The 20370-nt window shown below is 55.1% G+C and overlaps 1 protein-coding gene and 1 pseudogene across 1 annotated transcript; both read right to left on the minus strand.

Annotated features, from left to right (window-relative positions):
• Positions 1–1213: 1213 nt before the first annotated feature.
• LOC149914011 (antigen WC1.1-like) lies at positions 1214–8749 on the minus strand. Its single transcript, XM_090128038.1, has 14 exons — positions 7593–8749; positions 6429–6743; positions 5915–6223; positions 5390–5695; positions 4920–5237; positions 4529–4843; positions 4002–4316; positions 3825–3881; positions 3439–3753; positions 3233–3268; positions 2860–2997; positions 2599–2694; positions 2251–2403; positions 1214–2038 (listed from the first exon to the last, which is right to left on the minus strand). The coding sequence occupies exons 1-14, from the start codon at positions 7657–7659 to the stop codon at positions 1923–1925; spliced, it is 2856 nt and encodes a 951-aa protein (XP_089984164.1). The 5' UTR covers positions 7660–8749; the 3' UTR covers positions 1214–1922.
• A 1473-nt stretch (positions 8750–10222) lies between these two features.
• On the minus strand, positions 10223–11997 carry LOC149914012 (olfactory receptor 6F1-like; annotated as a pseudogene).
• Positions 11998–20370: the final 8373 nt, after the last annotated feature.

The following is a 20370-nucleotide window of genomic DNA, read 5'->3' on the forward strand; positions in this document are numbered from 1 at the left end:
ACCATGCACCAGCCTCTGGTAAAATCGAACGATACAATGGGTTGTTAAAAACAATGCTGAAAGCAATGGGTGGCGGAACATTTAAGCATTGGGAGAAACATTTGGCAGAAGCCCCCTGGTTAGTCAATACCAGAGGATCTATCAATCGTGATGGTCCTGCTAGCTCCCTACATACTGTCAAGGGAGATAAGGTCCCTGTAGTACATGTAAAGAACATGTTGGGAAAAGCAGTTTGGGTCTTTCCAGCTTCTGGGAAGGGCAAACCTCTTTGTGGAACTGTTTTTGCCCAGGGACCTGGATCCACTTGGTGGGTGATGCAGAAAAACGGGGATGTTCAATGTGTACCACAAGGGAATTTGATGCTGGGGGAGTGCAGTCAGTAATTCCATGTAGATATATAGGTTTGTGTGTGCGTGTTTAGTGTTTGGTAATTATATTTTGTTTGTGTATGTTAAGCATGATGTAGTGATGTAGAATAAGGGGTGGAATATCATGGTTTTGTGATTTTTGGTTTTCGGTATTCCACATCATAACATCATGTGGGGCACTGGGAGTTTAACTGTTGGTGCTCAAGCTCTGGGTACCTGCCTGGAAGAGAAGAAGAACTGCATTCCCCAGGGGACTTTGCGGTCACAGAGAGTCTCGAGATACAACTCCTGGCAAGGTCACCTGATGCGCTCTTCTTTGCCTGCTTTTCATCAGCTCTCCTCCCTTTTCTCCCTGCTGCTCAACTGGACTGCGCATCTCACCTCAGCTCTCCGCGTTGTGGTGAAGCCTACCCACCTTTCGGACATTCTCTCTCTCATTATATTTGATTTATTAGCTTCAATTTTAATTATACTGTATTATAGTGTGTTATCTTGCATTCCGATACTATATTTAGTAAATTACTTTGTTTCTCCTCAGATTGTTGCCGCTGTTTTTAATTATTTTGGGGTCCCCTGTTCCCTTTTTCTGGAGGCGCAGATCTGCGGATCCCTCTGCCCCGCTGGTCATGGAACCGGGCCGAACCAGCCCGTAAACCGCTGACACCTGCTTAGATGAATGAACCCACCCTCATGATAGACTTCTTGAGAGAGGCCTGTGGTATGAAGTAGTTAGTCATCTAGCCTTCCATGGATTACTTCTTCTGGTTCATCAGCATAAAATGGAGTACTCTACCTTACATAAAGCTATACTGTTTTTAGACCTTCCTATATCTATAGCTCATTTTTTTCCATTTGGGTGATTTGTTTTTTTATTCACCCCACTGTCTGGCATACCTGGTAGAAGAACTGGAGTGGGGCCCTTCTGCTGGCCAGGGGCTTTGCCATGACCTAGGGCCGCAGCCCACATCTTGTGGGGATGATTTCCGTCCCTCTGTCCTCTGCTTCCAACAATCTAGAAGGAAAGATCTTCCCATTCTTGAAGTGCTTGGAGTCCACAGGCTCCAAGGCAGCAGCAGTCAGTCCCTCCTACTGGGGAGCATCGTGGGACTTTGCAGAGGGTCACATTGGCTGCCCTGGTTGGAGTAGATTCAGCAGGAATACTTCCCAGGCACCATGGCCCTGAGCCCAAGCCCACTGTCCCCAAGAAGTGCCCCAGCCCAACACTGTGCCCTTGTGCTCTGCTTATCCAGTCAGCCTCAGAGAGATGTCCCAAAATATGGGCAGGGAAGCAAAAGCTCTGGGTCAAAGTTCTCACGGGCTTTTAATAGGAACCAATACGGATGCACAGCATAAAAGCAGAGGGATAAAACTTCGAGGAATTGCTTGGCTGTTTCTGATGCCCCTGTGAAAAGAGCTCCTGGCACTCACGGCTCTCCCAGCGGCACTGACCTCTCCTTTGTGTCTACACCCAACTTCATGGCAGGGACAGAGTCTCTTGTCCCAGAGCTCAGGCATCCCAGTGCTCTGGTGTCACAGCCTTTGTGTCCAGTGGGGTTATGAGAGAGACATCTCATCAGCATCATCATAGCCCGTGCTCGCAAGGGACAGAGGTGAGGTGTCTCCATCAGCTTCAGGGGCTCCGGCACTTCTCCAGGAGTGCAGACTCTCTCCTGCCAGCAGCAAAGACAACTGTTTGCCCCACGGGGTGCTCCTCCTGGGTGGTCCATCACTTGTCTCCTCGGTGGGACATTCAGCCCGTTCTCCCAGTCCCTTTCTCCCCATGAAACCTCCCGAGGAAAGTTCCTCAACCCACGAGGTGTGGCTCTCATTACTGCACCAGGGATGGCACCCAGCAAGCTGCAGCACTGCATTTCCTTCTCACCTCTGGCAGCATCCCTGGGTCCCTCTCCCTCCTCCTGTGCCCCAGGCTCTTGCCAGTCTCCCTGCCCTGGGACAGGATGCTCTCCAGGGTCAGAAACCTCCCCAGCATCATCATAGCCCTCTACTGGGGAATCACCGGGCACAACAGGGATGTCTGTAAGAGAGAGGGGAGCAGATAACAGTGATAAGATCCTCCTCCTCACATTTCCCGAGGTAGGGCTGCAGTTTGGTCAGGGAGCACTCCAAATAGGAGCCTGGAAAGAGGCGCAGCACGTGCTGTGGTGTGAGCTGTGGGCTGGGGCTGGAAAAAAGTGTTGTCAAATGTGTTCCTGCAGGGACCTGCACCCACCTGAGAAACTGTATCTCATTTTCTTCTCCCTGACTGGGCTGTACTCGATCTCCTCATAGACGGCTTCAGAGAAGGGCTCCCCAGATCTCCTGGAGTCTGGGGACAGAGACGAGACCCTGCTGTGCTTCCCCAGCCTCCTTCTGCCACTTCTCCCCTCGCTCCACCATGAACTCCCCCACCACTGGGCTCTCTCTATTGCTTGTTGCTGGATGCCAATGGAGTGACACGGCACATCCCACGCACCGCTGAGTCAGGACCTACCTCTGCGCCGAGCTCTGGCACTTTGCATCTGCCTTGCCAGGAGGGCCAGGAGCAGGCAAATAAGGAGCCCCAGGATGATGCAGATGATGACAGGCACCGAGACTCTCCTGCTGACGGTCGCATAGCCCAGGATGGGGTCTGCAGGGAACAAATGTGGCAGGAGCAGCACCAGGCACGTGCGTGAGAGTTGGGGGCAGTAAGGGGTAGAGGGGCAGGGGGTGGATGATGGGAAACCTCCCACCCTACTGGGTACATGATGGCCCTCCCCATATATCCCCCAGCCTGGTGCTTTTTCCTGGGGTATGAAATGCCCAGTAAGAAGCCCCAGTTCTGTGTCGGGGGGAGACCCAGCTCCAGTGGGAGGAGATGTTACCTCTTTGTGGGGGGGAAGCTGTCATCCTGGGTGCAGCTGCAGAGAAAAGCTGAGCTGAGAGGTGGGTTTGCGGTACCAGGCAGACCAGTGGCTGATGCAGCCAACACGTCCCACCCAGATTATCCTTTCCTCCAGGCTGGAACACAGCCCAGAGCTCTGCTTAGCTCTGGGCTGTGAGCAGAGCCTGAGTAACCCCAGCTACTCACCCGAGCAGTTCACAGCTGCATCTTCCTTATGCTGGCAGGCACCGCCACCCGCAGTCCGGGCCCAGCAATCCTGCAGAGATGGCTCCGTGCCCCTGCACTCCACCTGCTCCAGCCAGATGGGTCCTGTCCCCTCCCCAAAGGCAGCCTCGGCCAGGGCAGACAGCGCAGGGCCACAGCCCAGCTGCCTGCATGCCACCTGGGCATCCTGCATGTCCCACGAGTCGTCGCACACAGTTCCCCAGGAGCCACGGTGCCACACCTCCACTCTGCCCGAGCACCCGTCCTTGCCTCCCACAGCACGGATCTTCTCCCTGTCTGCAGAGGCAGTGACCTCCCATGGCACCGGCACGACTGGGTGAGGAGTCACACGGAGAAGGAGCTCCCACCTGTGCAGCTCGTGGAATTGGGGCACGCAGCTGCCAGCGTCCTTTCCGGCTTTCTCCCTGCGGAGGGAAACGTAGCAGTGAAGGAAGCTGTGCAGGGCGGGCCTCTGCTTGCACCTCGCCGTGACACCTTGGTCGTGGTGAGGGGGGCAGGATCTGGTGCCCAGGTGGCTCACTTACCATTGCAGGTGATGCTGGCCTTGTCTCGCACATCATCGTAGGACTGCAGCTGCCAGGGATCAGAGGGACACTGCCAGAAGGAGCTGTTGCTCTCCCCACACTGCACGCGATCCAGCCACGCGGTGCCATTCACCCTGCTGTAGTAGATGCTGGTTTCCAGGGTCCCTGTGTCCCCGCAGCCCAGCTCCTTGCACACCAGTGGCGCCGTGTAGGGAGTCATCGAGTTGGAGCAAACGCTCCCCCACATGCCATTGTAGGAAACTTGCAGGCGCCCGGAGCAGCCATCGCTGTTCTCCAGCCTCAGGGCCATGAATTCTGGCAGGAGGAAAGGCCCCAGGGGGAAGTCGCTGGTTGGGGGCTGGAGAGAGGAAGCCCCCTGTGCTCCCTGCTCAGTGTTAGGCTGGCCGTGCTCCCCACTGCCCCCAGCCGCACCGGTGGATGGGGTGTCCCCAGGCCGGGCTCGGGAAGCGGCCTTTGGTGGCCTCAGCCCCCCGGCCGCCTCCCTGTCCTGGGCTCCCAGCACAGACCTGAGCAGACGACTCCCGCATCCTCCTTGTGCCCGCAGTCGTGCTGTCCCCAGGCCTCAGCAGAGCAGTTCCAGAGAGCAGATTCGGCCCCAGAGCAGTTGACGCCATCCAGCCAGATGTGCCCGGAGCCCTCCCCAAAGTGAGCCGAGCCGGCCGCCTCCACGGCCCATCCGCAGCTCAGCTGGCGGCAAACCACGTTGGCGTCGGCCGTGTCCCAGGCATCGTCGCAGACCGTGCCCCACTGCCCCCGGTAGTAGATCTCCACTCTCCCTGCACATCGCCCAGCCCCGTCCACCAGCCGGACCTGGCGGCTCCCTGCAGTGGGGGGAAGCCCGGGCTGTCAGAGGCCGGCCGCGCACCCGATCCCGCATCCAGAGGACGCGCTGCTCACCCCGGCACACGGCCCCCACGTCCTCCATGATGCCCGCGGCCTCAGGCAGGGAGGTGTTGCAGAGGCTCAGGCCGGCCTCGTGGCCTGCACACCGCACCCCACGCAGCCCCACGGGGCCCGTCCCTCGCTCGGCCCTTGGCACAGTGTAGGCTGCCTCTGCCTCCTCGCAGCGCAGCTGCCAGCACACCACGCTCGCGTCCTCCATGTCCCACTGATCATCCAGGACTCTGCCCCACGTCCCGCGCTGCAACATCTCCACGCGCCCGTCGCACCGGCTCCCTCCACCCACCAGCCTTAGAGATGCGCTGTGAGGCGGGCCTGGGGAGAGCAGAAATGCCAGAAGTCCTGCACGCTGCAGGACTGCTCCGGGGACGGGTTCAGCCTGGTGATGCCGTGGGATCCCCAGGGGACTTGGAGGTGGCCGTGTGGCACACGAGGCGCAATTCCTGCAGCGTTATCCTGACGCACACCTGAGCAAATGACGGCAGCGTCGTTCTCATGGGAGCACGGAGAGGCCCCCAGGGCGCTCACCGGGCACTGATCCGGGCTGCTCTCAGTCCCTGCACAGTGGAACCAGTCATTCCACACCGGGCCACTTCCTCTCCCAAAATGCCCTCCTCCAGGAACGGACACCGCAAACCCGCAGCCCAGGTGATGACAGAGAACGTGGGCATCCAAGAGGTCCCAGCGGGAGGCACAAAGGCTGCCCCATGTTCCCTGCACCTCCACTTCCACCCTGCCCTCGCACGCCGTGCTGCCATTCACCAGCCTGAACCCTGTGGATTGAGGACAGAGGAGGATGGAGGGGGGTGGTTTGTGCTCTGGTTCCCTCAGGACAGGGAGGAGAAGCCAAAGGGACAACACGACGCCACTTCCTTCAGCTCTACCTTAGGGCTGCAGAATACCACATCACTCTCCTGTCCTCACACCCGGCACAGCCCCGTCCCTGGCCCTGGCACACAGTCAGTGTCCAGCAGCCCTCCCTGAGCCCTTACGTGTGCAGGTGACAGCAGCAATGCTTGTCTGGGTGCAGGGCTGGTCCTGAGGCGTCCCCGTGGGGCAGGAGGAGAGGCTGGATTCGTTCCCCACACACCGCAGCTCTCTGTCCCAGATGGCATCGGTCCCTTCTCCAAAGGGACTTGCTCTGGGGACGGGCAGGGCTGCGCCACACTGAAGATCTCTGCAGACCACATCAGCAGCTTTGGGACCAAAGCGTGAGTCACAGACAGATTTCCACCCATCCCCGTCATGGATCTCCACTCGTCCTGAGCAGCGGCTGTCCCCTCCGACCAGACGGACAAATCCTGGAGTGAACAAAGGCACCTGTGGGGTCCCAGAGCCCTCTGGCAATTCCATGTCCCTCCTCACCTCCTCCTCAGCTGGGGACCAAGCAGGACCCAATGGCAATTCCCCAGGGACCAGCAATGGCAGCACAACTGGCCACGTATGATATCTATTTACTGATCCCCCAAATCTGGCCATGGAGGTTGCAAATGGCTAGTTCCTCACCTGTACATGTAACTCCAGCATCCTCACTGTGTCCGCAGTATTGAACAATCTCTTCATCGTGTGTGCAGTCAGACAGGGCAGACTCGGTGCCTTGACACTGGACATCAGCCATCCAAATGGGGCCAGATCCTAGCACAAATCTTTCATTCCGTGTAGCACTGATTGCTGACCCACATCTCAGCTGCTTACAAACCACTGCTGCATCTTCCTTGTCCCAGTTGTAATCACACACGGTCCCCCACTGCTCCTGGTGTTTCACCTCCACTCTCCCATCGCAGTGCCCGCTGCCATCCGCCAGCCTGACCTCTGCTGCCCCTTCAAACATCAACACAGGATCTGTCAGGAGAGGCCCAGGCCCCAAACTGGGGGATCCTAGACCCCCAGGCTGGCACAGTCACAAGATTTGGGGTGGGAGACTTCCCACTGCCTGTCTCTACATCTCCAGACTCACTACCATCCTCAGGGCTTTCCATGTTCCCAGGAAGCACCGAGCTGATCCTGAGGATCACCCCAACCCAGTGGATCAGACCCTTCTTGACCAGGGTCCCCAGGGATGACCCTGAGGAGTCTGGCTGTGCTCTGGGGATTTCTGTGTGCCACCGTTACCAGCTGGGCCACCAGCACAGCAAGAGCACTGTGCTGGTGAGCAAGGGGTCACAGAAGGACGCTTCATTGTCTGGAAATATAACCAGGCATATAACCAGGGCTGCCATAAATTCAGTAGTCCTGGAAAATTATGATACACTCATCCACCCGGAGAGACACAGAACAAAGCAAAGGATCCATGTACTTCAGCAACTTCTGCCACAGATTCACAGAATCAGAGAATCACAGAATCACAGAATGGCCAGGGCTGGAAGGGACCTCAAGGATCACGAATCGCCAACCCCCTGCCACATGCAGGGCCACCGTCCTCCACATTTCATACCAGACCAGGCTGCCCAGGGCCCCATCCAGCCTGGCCTCGAACACCTCCAGGGATGGACGGGGATCCACAGCCTCTCTGGGCATCTGTTCCAGCATCTCACCACTCTCTCTGTAAAGAACTTAAACTGCCCTTGTTTCAGTGGTTCTTAGAAAGAAATCTCCTTCCCAGAGGGATCTCGGTGACGCTCACTGGCCCTAGGTCAGCTTGGACTGCTGGTCAAGGCAGCTGGCACTTACCTCTGCACGGCTGCAGCCAGAGGAGGAGCCACAGCACCCGAGGGCATAGGAGTCCTTCTGTCCCCATCCTGAGCCTCCCGTCCTGCTGGCACAGCCCTGCAGCGCCCAACTCCCTGCCGCAGCTCCCGGGGGCTTTGGGGACAATGACAGCAGGAGAGCAATATATCTCTGCAGCTGATGACGCAGATGCAGAAGAAGCCAATCAAAGCAGCAGTCTCCTTTTTAGACCTTCTCAGAAGTTGTCTCCCCTCCAAGGCAGCCCAGCCCTCCAATGAACTTCTCCAGAGCTCTTCATGACCATATATGAGGGACGGCTCTGCTGTGGGTGTCATGTCGCTGTGACGGGAATCACCGCGTTGGCTGTAGGAGGACGTGGCTCTATCACCATCTCACCACTTGCACTCTGCAGGAGCGCTGAGCATCTCTTGTGCCGGGAATGCCCAACAGACCAAGATGGGAATGTCCAGCTGGCCCCACGCTGCAGGAACCGCAGGGTTGGGACTGCACCAGGGCTGTGTCCGTAAGGCAGGGGAACAGCCCCTGGGCCTGCTGCAGACCTGCTGTACCAGGAGCAGCAGCTGGGAAAGGTCCTTGGGCTCCCATATTGGAAGTGCTGGCTCAGCCATTCTTCCACGGTGGGCCCCGTGTCGGGTCCCCAGAAGGAGCTGGAGCTGGGACAGGTCCTGCCCTGGCAGCAGACTAGGATCTGCAGACTGAGTCTAGGGGCTCAGAAGCGTCCCCAGCACTCAGCGTGTCACCAGGGGCCGTTATTCCTCACAGAGGACTGGGAGTTGGAGCCCACCCACCGCTGCAGGTGCACAAACCACAGCCCCGTGTCACAGCGCTCAGGCAGGAAGACGGTGGTTTCCTCCTGGCTCTGTGCCCAGGCACGTCACTGCGGTGTCCCCGAGCCACCTTCACCACGGCTGCACCAGCCAGGGCTGCGGGGCTGCTCCTTCGGCCTCACGGGCACGGGGCAGGGTCCTGACCCCTGGGACATCCCACTGACCACAACGGCCAACGGCGCTGAGACACATGGCCATGGGGTAACGGCAGTGATGTGGCACAGCTTATGCTGAGAGCTCGCGGGCTGTAGGGATGCTATAGGAAACAAAGCACTGCTGCAGTGGGCTGCAGTGGGGAAGAGGATATCCATCCCAGCCAGACCCAGAAGGCATTAATCACTGGCAAGAATTATGCCGACTGTTTGACAGACACTCTTGTGTATGTCCTGCACTAATGACCAAAGGATATGGAGCTGTCTTCGTGTTCATGAATTCAGATCGACGTTCCATCGTATTTACTTACTGGTTTTTCCTTATCGTGCCACTTCTGAATCACAGAATCACAGAGTGGCCAGGGTTGGAAGGGACCCCAAGGATCACAAATCTCCAACCCCCTGCCACATGCAGGGCCACCAACCTCCCCATTTAATGCTAACCAGGCTGCCCAGGGCCTCATCCAATCTGCCAATCTGAAGACTTCAATCAGACAGCTCTCCTGAAATTAACATTCTCACACTCCACTTGTCCTTATAAATCAATGAATTTCTGGGCTTTTCTGGACAGAGCAGGCACTCTATCCTTTCATCCCTGTTACTGGTGAATGTAAAACAATAGAGGACCCAGCCTCTCCTGGATTTCCTTAACAGGGCTTGGCCTCAGGTTTGGCCTCAGGAAGTGACCCCGGTGTTTGGTTTTGCCATGAAACTGGTGGGGGGCTTATAAGCCCCAGCAGAGATAGGGGTACCTTCTGGATATGAGGTGCATAGACGGGCAGGAACTAAAGGAACTCCCACCTGTCAGTGTGTTGCCAACAGGGCTTCCTTGTCAGTTCTGCTGGTAAGGATGCAGAGAACCAGGCTTGGGTCAGGCCACAGCAGAAGTGTGTAGGGTTGTCCCCCTGGGGTCTGCCTTGAAGTGCCGGCACACGGGAAAATGAGAATGGAAGTGCTGTTCATAGCAGGAGGCTGTCCTTTTCCCTGCCTTCAAAGCATCTTGATGCTTCCCACCCAAATTTACCAGGACATTCCCCTGTTGGAATTGTGGTCCTTTTACTGTCCATGGCAGCCCGTCTTCTCTGCCCAGTGCCTCGAAGAAGGACATGGGACAGAAGTTGGTCACAGTGATGCCAGAGATCACTCTGGGACTTCCGGATGAATTTTTGAAATGGACTAATGCAGCATAAGCCAATTTTACTTTTGCAGGGCTTCAGTTCTTATTCTCATTCACATCTGCTTGCTCTGAAACCATCTGAGATGCGGTGGTGAAGACACTGCAAATGCAGTCAGCAGGTAGATCAGGGGCAAGAAGCGAAATTGCAGTCTGGTATGAGGGACATATTCCTGACTGGAACTCTACCAGTGATGTCGGACTCTCCCCCTTCCCTTCCTCTATGCAAAGGTCTTTGTCTTCTTTTGCAGACTTTCAAGAGAGGGGAACTACAAGTCAGAACAGGCAGTGCTCCATTTACCGTAGGACCATGGAATAATTCCTGTAGGCAAACAGAATTAGCAGCAGCAGCAGCCTTACCACAGTCTCCTCTCTAGATGAACAGGATGGAGAAATAGCTAGTGAGATATGTAGAATATACATATATGCTACAGGCATTTGTTGTCTGTCTGTCTGTCTATCTATCTGTTTATTTGTCTGTCTATCTATCTATCTGGGGTTCATACCTTTAGCAGCTGGGCTCAGACTCTCAGTCTGTCCAGGATCTGCCCCAGGGCTCCACTCTGGGCCCCAGTTGTGGGCACCTAGATCTATAAGCCTCCATGGCCATAGCTGCAGTCCAGCTGTGGGCACAGACCACCCCAGGCACACACACACCTAAATTCATTCCGTCCCCACCTTGTTCTGTCCGATGGCTGCACTCCCATGTACACGTCATGCAGAAGAGAGCTTCACTCAGGAAAGAGGTAGAAATCGAGGTTAATGGAAGACAGAAGAATGGAGTTAAATGGAAGACAAGACAAACTGCAGATCAGGTGCAGGGCAGTACCAGATAAATGCATACTTGACAAGCACTTTCCATCTCCTAACCCCTTGTTTTCTTCTGCAATCCAAAAATGCTTCTCCTCTACCTAGTGTGTCCTACACCCCCAGCAGCATTATATACAACAGCAGGTAATTCAAATTGCTGTCCAGAAATGCATCACGACTGAGGGAAAAGCTGCGCTCTTGCATGGGCAATGGCATCCTTCAGGACCAGTGCCACAAGCTTGTTTCTAAGGCTGTAGATGAAAGGGTTTAAGAACGGGTACAGGACAGTGCTCAGTAAAGCCAGTTTTGTTGGTCTCCAAAGAAACATGTTCTGAGGGCTGTGAATAGAGAACAGGGAAGCTTCCAAATGTGCTCAAAGGACATAAGCACAAGGAGAATCAACACCATACAACCCAGGGCAAAACAGAAATAGGACGGCAAAGCCGCCGCTTACAGAGACTGTTCTCCTGCCAGAGCTCGGAATCACCAGCAATTTGATGCTTGTGCAGGAGGTAAACCAGATTCCCAGGAATGCCAGATTGCCAGTGAAAAAGTACATAGGGATTTGCAGGCGGTTATCCACACACACGAGGACAATGATGGCTGTATTCCCCATCACTGTCGCCAGGTATATGAGCAGAAGGACCAGAGAGAGGAATAGCTGTAGCCTTTGATTCAGCCCTGAGAAACCCTCGAGGATGAATTCAGGAACGGCAGTTTCATTTCCTTGTCCTGTGGCCAACTCCAGTTCATCCTCCTGAGAGAGGAACCCGGCAAAAAGAAGTGCAGTGATCTCACAGTCTGGATGGAAGACTTTATCCTCCCTTCTCGTCTTCTCCCTTGCTGGCAGGCCTCCTGTACATCACAGGCAAAGACACTGCGGAAGTGGATCTGTCACACGCTCCCACCTGCTGCTATTCTGCACAGAAATGCAGTAGTTTCCAGAGAGTTTCTAATTGTTATTTCTACCAAACATCCCAATCTAAGCGCCTTACATTTCTGAGGGGAAATAAAATTCACCTTAAAGTCCTTAAGGATGGTCCGTGTTAGAAAAACTAGGAGGAGGCTCACAAAAGGTACTGCTGTGCAGACACTTCAGGCTGAGCAAGTTAACTTCCTCCCATGCAGTCAGTGCAGAGTGAGAGAAGAGTAGAAATGGGTAAGCTTTATTTTGCAGGGCATCTATAGGCTGGCTCTTTCTCTTGTCTCCATTGACTGGAGAGCGAGCTTGGGGAAAGCAAATTCTCAGAAGCACTGCGGAGAAATAGATGAAACTCATTACTGAAGTCTCAAGTCTCTGGTGTCATTGGTAAATTACTCTCTTCTGAAAATCAAAATAAACATTTCAGAGAAGGAAGCAGATCTAAAACATAGCAGTCAAGACTGACTTCTTCTCCTTTACCTTTCAGTTTATGGCCAGACATAGAAAGAAGTGCAACAGATGAGTCCAAGAAGAGAACACCTCAAGATGCAAGGATGGAGGAGGAGATACGGGTTTGAGCAGGGCAGCACAATTTCTGCACAGACTGTGTTGTTCCCTCGGGCTCTGTCTCAAGGCAGAGTGGGCACTTGCACAGAAGTAAAATGGGAAGTACAGAAGCAGGTTGTCCTCCACGCTTGAACTGACAGTTCAGCTTGGGGCCAAGACCTCAGATGCCCTGGCTTACTCTTTGCCTCTGGTCTGGCACAGGCCAATGTCTGCAATAGTTCATGCAGAGGTGCACAGGGAGGGCAGTGGGGCCCATCTTGTCTTTTCCAGGAATAAACACATATGGTGACCACTCGCCACGAGGGCTGGACTGAGGTGGGAAGCGAGACCAGAGGGGCCACCAGCTTCCCTCCACAGACCTGCTGAGGAGTGGAAGTGCTGCTCAGACCTTCGGCTGTGAGGACTGTGAGGAATCTGGCAGCCCTGCTGGGGCCTGAGGGCAGAGCTGGTTGTTGTGAGAGCGAGTGTGCTCAGCTCCGTGACATGTTTGAGTAAATGTCAAGGTTGCAAGAGAAAATCAGCAGGCAGCACAGTGCTGAGGAGTCTGAGCAAGAGATGAATGCCTGGTGCTGTACACTGACATCAGCAGACCGACTGCTCTGTCTGACGTCCCCGCAAGGGGAAGAAGCTGAGCTGGCGTCCAAGCCTGCAGTGACAGACCACAGTGACAGGCAGTACAAGGGAAACTGGACCCTCATCTCTGCTTGGAGCAGAGAGTCTGGGGAAGAGGAGGCCGAGGGGAGACCTTATTCTCTCTTCCAGCAGCTGAAAGGTGATTGCAGCAGAGCGGGGTTGGTCTCTTCTCACTGGTGACAGATGACGGGACGAGGGGAAATGGCCTCGAGTTGTGAAAGAGGACGTAAAGGTCGGATACCCAGGTTGGAAAACTGGTTTACAGAAAAGGCTGTCAGGCACTGGAATGGGCTGCCCAGGGAGGTGGTTGAGTCAGCATCCCCGGCTGTGTTTCAAAACCTCATGGATGCGGTGCTCAGGGACGTGATTTAGCGCAGGGCTGTTAGTTAGGGTAGGATGGTCAGGCTGTGGTTGGACTCGATGATCTTGAAGCTCCTTTCCAACCTGAGCCATTCTATGATTCTACGATTCTACGATCCCATATCCATTCCAGGTCCATCCCATATCCAGAGCCCATCCCATCTATGCCCCATTTCCCGATATCCCATTCCGTATCCATCCCACATCCATATCCCCACACCCCACATCCCAATCCCACATCTCAATTCCAATCCCACATCCGACACCCCAACCCCACGTCCCAACCCCACACCCTATATCCCACATCCCAACCCCAGTTCCAAATCTCATTCCCAATCCCTCATCCCAATCCCTCATCCCAATCCCACATCCCTAACCCCGATCCCGATCCCAAATCCCATCCCTAGAGCAACAGGGCGCACCCCCAGCCCCCTCTTCCCCCAGCGCCGCTCCGGCCCGCCCCCGGCCTCTCATTGGTCACGGGCACTTCCGGCCCCTCGTCCTCTCATTGGTCAGCGGCGGCTCCGGCCCGCCTCCGGTCTCCGATCGGTGAGCGGCAGTTCCGGCCCTTTCGCGCCTCTCATTGGTCAGCGGCAGCGCCGCCGGCTCCGATTGGCCGAGGCGCAGCGCGCGGGAGCGGCCGTTGGCAGCCGGCTCTCCCCTCAGACGACGCCGGTCCCGCAGCCTGGGCAGCCCCGCGCGGCACCGCCGCTGCAGCCGCTGCGCGCCGGAGCTTTCCGGGCAGCACCGAGCCGGAACCGCGGCACGACGGGAGCGGTGCTGAGGACAGCGGCGCCGGAGGTGTGCGGGAGAACGGCTCCGGGCCGGGGCCGGGGAGAGGAACCGTGCGCGGCCCGAGCCGCTCCGCTCCCCTCCGCTCCCCTCCCGTCCGCCGCGGGATGCGGGGATTTGGGACGGCTGAAGGACTCGGGGCCCCCACCGCCGCAGCGCTGCTGCCCGCGTCCGGGCCGTGCCCCCCCGAGCCCTCCAGCGCTGCTCCCGGTGCCCCCGGGGCTGAGGTGGGCTGTGGGTCCGGGGGGCGGGGGGGAGAAACTTGGGGATGTGGGAGGTTAGGGGAGGTGGGGGATATGGGGGGAAATGGGGGGATGTGGGGCTACAGGGGGGGTATAGGGTGATGTGGGGATATGGGGGGCTATGGGGGGTCTGTAGGGGTGGATATTGGAGGATACGGGGTAACAGTGGGCTCTGGGGGGATAGTGGGGGCTATGAGGAAACAGGTAGTTGTGAGGGGAATAGAGGGGATGATGGGGGCTGTCGGGGGCTCTGGGGGGATATGGGGCTATAGAAAGCTGTGGGGGACTATAGAAGGGGAATAAGAGGATATGGAAGAAGAGGGGGCTGTGGGGGTAATACAGGGGATTGTGGGGGGCTGTGGAGGTATAGGGCCGATGTGGGGCTGGGGGGGCTGTAGGGAAGGTTTTAGGGCTGTAGGGGGCAATCGGAGGCTGTGGGGCTTTTGGGATCTGGGGGGGTATGGGGGCTGTAGGGAGCTATACAATTCTATTGGGGAGCTATAGGGGGTTGTGGAGGGATATAGGGAGATATGGGGCAATCGGGGGGTGTTATAGGGGGTTATAGAGTTATGAGGGGTTGTGGTGGGCTGTGGGAGGGTCTGGGACAATAGGGGGTGGGGGGGCTACAGAGAGGGATGTTGTGCTATAAGGGTTGTGTTGTGAGGGGGGCTGTGGGCAGATATAGGGTGGCTGTGGGAAGCTATTGGTGGATATAGGGAGAAATGGGGCTATAGAGTGTGTATGGGAAATCTGGATCTATAAGGGACTGTGGGGGTCATAGGGTGATACGGGGCTATAGGGTGGGCTATAAGCAGATGTGGGGCTAAAAGACTCTCCCTATCTTTTCCCCCTTCCTTTGCCCCCTCCCTTTCCCCCTTCCGTAGCAGGGTGGGTGAAATGCTAGTCATGAAATTTAAATTACAATTGAAGTTGTATTGGAATAGAATATGTTCTGTGGTCTTAAATATGAAACGTGTTTTCTCCTTGGGCTTCAGGTAGAGATATTGTTTAATAATGACTTTGGAGAAGGTTTCGCTTTGCAGTCTCCTGATCAAGAAGAAAGAAGAAGGTTTCTGGAGGCCTTAATCACGAGTGGAGCTGCTGCTGAACCTCCACTTGCACCAAGCAAGCAGGTGAGGACGTTGTGCATCTCAGCCTTTCCTCACTGCAAGGTACCAGCGACTCGGTCTGTGCTTTGCGGTGGTTTTCCACCAGCACTTCTGCTTGTATGTGAGCACCAGGCATCCGCTGATGTTGTCTGCTGGCTGTAGGCTGAGGAGGCAAGGAAAGCACTGCCTGCAGCAGCAGCAGCTGGGCAGGAGGAGGAGAGCCTGTGTGACTCTGCGTGTTCTGCAGGGCCGTTCCTCACAGACTGCCACTGACAGACGTTTGGGGCACTGCAGAGCCTGTTGGTGCGGAGGAGGTAAAGTGGTGTTGATCTGTAATGCCATTTGATCTGCGTGCATGCAGAATTTCCCTGTGTTTGTAGTTCTCAGAGCTTGTGGCTGTGGTTCTGTACAAAGATGTCAGACCTCCATGCGTCTTGGTTCCCCCTCCAGGGGTTTGCCCCAGGGGTGGAAACACAGCCCAACCATTTGCCACGGGTTGATCCAAACTGCATTAGAACAGGGCAGTGCCCCTGAGCACTTGCAGTACATTGATGATGTCGTTGTGTGGGGCGATACAGCAGAAGAAGTCTTCACAAAAGGAGAGCGAATAATCCAGATTCTTCTGCGTGCTGGTTTTGCTGTTAAGCGGAGCAGAGTGAAAGGACCTGCTCAGGAGATTCAGTTCCTAGGTATAAAGTGGCAAGATGGCCGTCGTCACATCCCAACAGATGTGATCAACAAAATCACCACTATGTCTCCACCCACTAGTAAGAAAGAGACACAATCTTTTTTTGGTGTAGTGGGCTTTTGGAGAATGCATGTTCCAAACTATAGCTTCATTGTAAGCCCCCTTTATCATGTGACGCGAATGAAGAATGAGTTTACATGGGGCCCTGAGCAGCAGCAGGCTTTTGAACAGATTAAACAGGAGATAGCCCGTGCCGTGGCCTTAGGGCCAGTACGGACAGGGCAGGATACAAAGAACATCCTCTACACTGCTGCTGGAGAGAAAGGTCCCACTTGGAGTTTGTGGCAGAGAGCCTCAGGAGAGACCCGAGGCCGACCCCTGGGATTCTGGAGTCGGGCCTACAGGGGGTCGGAAGAGGGCTACACGCCAACTGAAAAGGAGACCTTAGCCGCGTATGAGGGGGTTCGGGCTGCTTCTGAAGTGGTCGGTACTGAAACACAGCTCCTTCTGGCACCTCGACTACCAGTGCTGAACTGGATGTTTAAAGGAAAGGTTCCCCCTACCCATCACGCAACTGATGCCACTTGGAGTAAGTGGATTGCGTTGATTACGCAACAAGCGCGGATGGGGAACCTCAGCTGTCCAGGAATCCTAGAGGTCATCATGGACTGGCCTGAAGGTAAAAAGTTTGGAACACCAGCAGAAGAAGTATCACGAGCTAAAGAGGCCCCACCATACAACGAATTACCAGAAAATGAAAGAAAGTATGCCCTGTTCGCTGATGGATCGTGTCGTATTGTGGGAAAGCATCGCAGATGGAAATCTGCTGTGTGGAGCCCCACACGACAAGTTGCAGAGGCCACTGAAGGGAAAGGAGAATCAAGCCAATTTGCAGAGGTAAAGGCTGTCCAACTGGCCTTGGATGTGGCTGAAGGGGAGAGGTGGCCAATGCTTTATCTTTACACTGACTCGTGGATGGTGGCAAATGCTTTGTGGGGGTGGTTACAGCAGTGGGAGCAAAATAACTGGCAAAGAAGGGGTAAACCTATTTGGGCTGCTGAACTGTGGAAAGATATTGCTGCCCAAATAAAGAATATGGCCGTGAAGGTGCGCCATGTAGATGCTCATGTGCCCAAGAGACGGGCTACTGAAGAACAGCAAAATAACCACCAGGTGGACCGAGCTGCCAAAATTGAGGTGGCTCAGATAGACCTGGACTGGCAGAACAAGGGTGAATTTTTTCTAGCTCAGTGGGCTCATGAGACCTCGGGCCATCAGGGGAGAGATGCAACATATAAGTGGGCTAGAGACCGAGGGGTGGACTTAACTGTGGATGCTATTGCACAGGTTATTCATGACTGTGAAACATGTGCTATAATCAAACAAGCCAAGAAGATGAAACCACTCTGGGAGGAAGGGCGATGGCAAATGAATAACTATGGGGAGGCATGGCAGGTTGATTCTATCACCTTGCCACGATCCCGCAGTGGTAAGTGTTATGTGCTTACCATGGTAGAGGCGACCACTGGGTGGCTTGAAACATAGGTTTCATACCTATAGGTATATATACCTATAGGTACCCCATGCTGCCGCCCGAAATACCATATTAGGTCTTGAGAAACAAGTCCTGTGGCGACGTGGCACCCCAGAAAGAATTGAGTCAGATAATGGGACTCATTTCAAAAATTCTCTTGTAAATACTTGGGCCAAAGATCATGGCATTGAGTGGATTTACCATATTCCCTACCATGCACCAGCCTCTGGTAAAATCGAACGATACAATGGGTTGTTAAAAACAATGCTGAAAGCAATGGGTGGCGGAACATTTAAGCATTGGGAGAAACATTTGGCAGAAGCCCCCTGGTTAGTCAATACCAGAGGATCTATCAATTGTGATAAGGTCCCTGTTGTACATGTAAAGAGCATGTTGGGAAAAGCAGTTTGGGTTCTTCCAGCTTCTGGAAAGGGCAAACCTCCGCGGTACTGTTTTTGCCCAGGGACCTGGATCCACTTGGTGGGTAATGCAGGAAAATGGGGATGTTCAATGTGTACCACAAGGAAATTTGATGCTGGGGGAGTGCAGACAGTAATTCCATGTATATGTATATAGACGTGTGCGTGTGATGCATTTGTAATCATTTTGTTTGTTTGTATATGTGTGTATATATATATATATATATATATATAAAGCGTGATGTAGTGATGTAGAATAAGGGGTGGAATGTCATGGTTTTGGTTTTTGCTTATTTGATTTTCAATATTCCACATCACTGCATCACGCTTAATATGTATATATATATATTTATATATATATATATTATGGAGTTGGCTTTTTAATGGCAATTGCAGCCCGCTAACGTGCAGCTCTTTCTGACACAGGCAGGAGACGGGCAGCGGTACTGCAGCTCCTCTGGCAGTTTTGCAGCTACGTCAGGAAGCAGAAGATGTGGATTGGAAAGAACTCAGTTCCTGGGACGTTCCCCAGTTCTTCCCCTAGCTGTCCCCTTGCCTCAGCTGGATTCCCTTGCAATCCAGTGCGTGTCCCTTCCATCCCCCTGGCTGCCCCTTGCTTTCCCCAAGGTAACCCATTACCTTTCCATTACAGCCCACCCATAATTCCCTCAGAGCACCGATACCTCCCTCAATACCTTCCCTGCAAGACCCCAGTAGCCACCCTACAGCCCACCACAGAACCCCATTGCCCCTTAATGACCTCCTCAGACCTGGTACTTCTCTACCATAGCTGGCCCAAAACCTCACAGACCTCCATAGTCCCCAGCAGCACCCCATATCCCCCACTAGACCCCAACTGAACACCACTATTTCCTCCCTCAGATCTCCCTTACCACCTCTAGGGCTCCTTAGCAACCTCAGAGAACCCACAGGTCCCTGACAGGAGCCCCGTCACTATTCCAGGACCCCAGTAGCCCACCTGGGGCCCCTCCTCACCCCCTTCTCCCTCCAGCACCCAAACAACCAAATAGTACTGGGGCAGGGGTGGCTGCAGCAGGAGAGGAATCTGGAGCTGGAGCAGCACCTACACAACACAGATGTGGGTGAAAGTGATGTGGGGGCACTGGGGATGTGGGCCACAGGCAGCGGGAGCAGAGTGCTGTGCAGGAGAAGGCAACGTGTGAGGTAAAGGTGGGACTTGTGGCTGTGGGGACGTGGGTTGGCATGGGGATGTAGGGGGTCTGGGGGCATGTGGGGAGGGGTTTGGGTGAGAATGGGGGATGTGGGGAGGTGTTGGAATGTATTTATTGATTCCTTCCTGAGAGGGGATTGGGGTTCCCTGTGGCCCAAAGGTGGGGTCCTGATCCAAAACCCCATATGACCCCATAACCCCACATAACTTGGCGTGACCCCAAGGCTCCACATGACCCATAACCCTATGGGCATCATAATCCCAGATGGGGCTGTGGACAGTGATGGGTCTGTTCTTGTGTCGTTCAGGGGACACTCTAGGGTGGCTCTGGGGTCGCTGTAGATCAGCTGCCTATAACATCTGCTGACCCCCAGCTCTCCCCCATCTTGCTGGGCAAGATGGGCGTCCAGGGGGCGGTGGGGGGCTATGGGAAGAGGTTCCATGATCAGAGCAGATTCACCGCCAGCTCCGTGTGGGGGAACATCAACCCCACTGAGCTGTGGCTGTGTCCCATAGCTGCCCCATAGCAGCCCCAGAGCCATCCTAGAGCATCCCAGAACAGCCCCATCACTGCCCACGGCCTGTGGCCAGCAGCAGTTCCACCCCCAGCGGTGTGTTGGCTAAAGGCAGCTCCCAGGTGTGGCTCTGCTCCATAGCTGCTCCAAAGTGCTCCTTTGGGGTCCTCCCATAGGTGTCCTTTAGCCGTCCCACAAGTTTGTAGGGCTTCTCCCCATCCCAGCAGATCCCTCCAGTGCCCATGGGGAGTGCGAGGAACGCTCTCATCACTGCTGTTCCACCTGGCACAGCTCGGTGCAGCAGCAAAGCTCATCTGTTGTTGCTATGGCATGACTGCACTCTCCCTCCTCGTGGTGAGGGACAAAAGGCGCAGCTGCTCACTGAGCTCCTTCTGCTCCTGTTGCTCTCCTCCCGTGGCAGTCCCTGCTCTCCTGTTCCCTCTTGGCTGGGGACTGCAGGCTCACAGTCTATGCCACGCATCCGCTTTGCTGTTTCTCCAGATGAGGTCACACGGTGTCAGGTCACAGCATGATGGGGGCAGGCAGGGTCAGGGAGTCCCAGGGTCGTGTGGGGGTATGGTTCACACAGGGCTGTGGCTCACGTGCAGCCATGGGATCACGCACATACAGGGTTATGTGGTCATCTTGGGTTATGGCTCCGGTGGGGTCGTGGCTCAGGGCCTCACCTTTGGGCCACAGGGACCCCCGGTTCCCTCTCAGGAAGAAATAAAACCACTCCAACAGCACCCCACACCCCCCCCCAACCCCCTTCTAACTCCAACCACTCCCCGCATTCTCCTGCACCCCCACTGTCCCTAGACCTT

This window comes from Phasianus colchicus, chromosome 32, assembly GCF_987193195.1.
Source record: "Phasianus colchicus chromosome 32, bPhaCol1.hap1.1, whole genome shotgun sequence".
NCBI classification, from domain to species: Eukaryota; Metazoa; Chordata; class Aves; order Galliformes; family Phasianidae; genus Phasianus; species Phasianus colchicus.

Coding starts and splice junctions, on each gene's coding strand:
- LOC149914011 (XM_090128038.1), bottom strand. CDS start 7,659: ATGGGGACAGAAGGACTCCTATGCCCTCGGGTGCTGTGGCTCCTCCTC. Junction 5,238..5,389: donor CGCTGCCGTCATTTGCTCAG/GTGTGCGTCAGG, acceptor TGCTCTCCCCAG/GCCCGCCTCACAGCGCATCT. Junction 2,998..3,232: donor AGCTTCCCCCCCACAAAGAG/GTAACATCTCCT, acceptor TGTTCCCTGCAG/ACCCCATCCTGGGCTATGCG.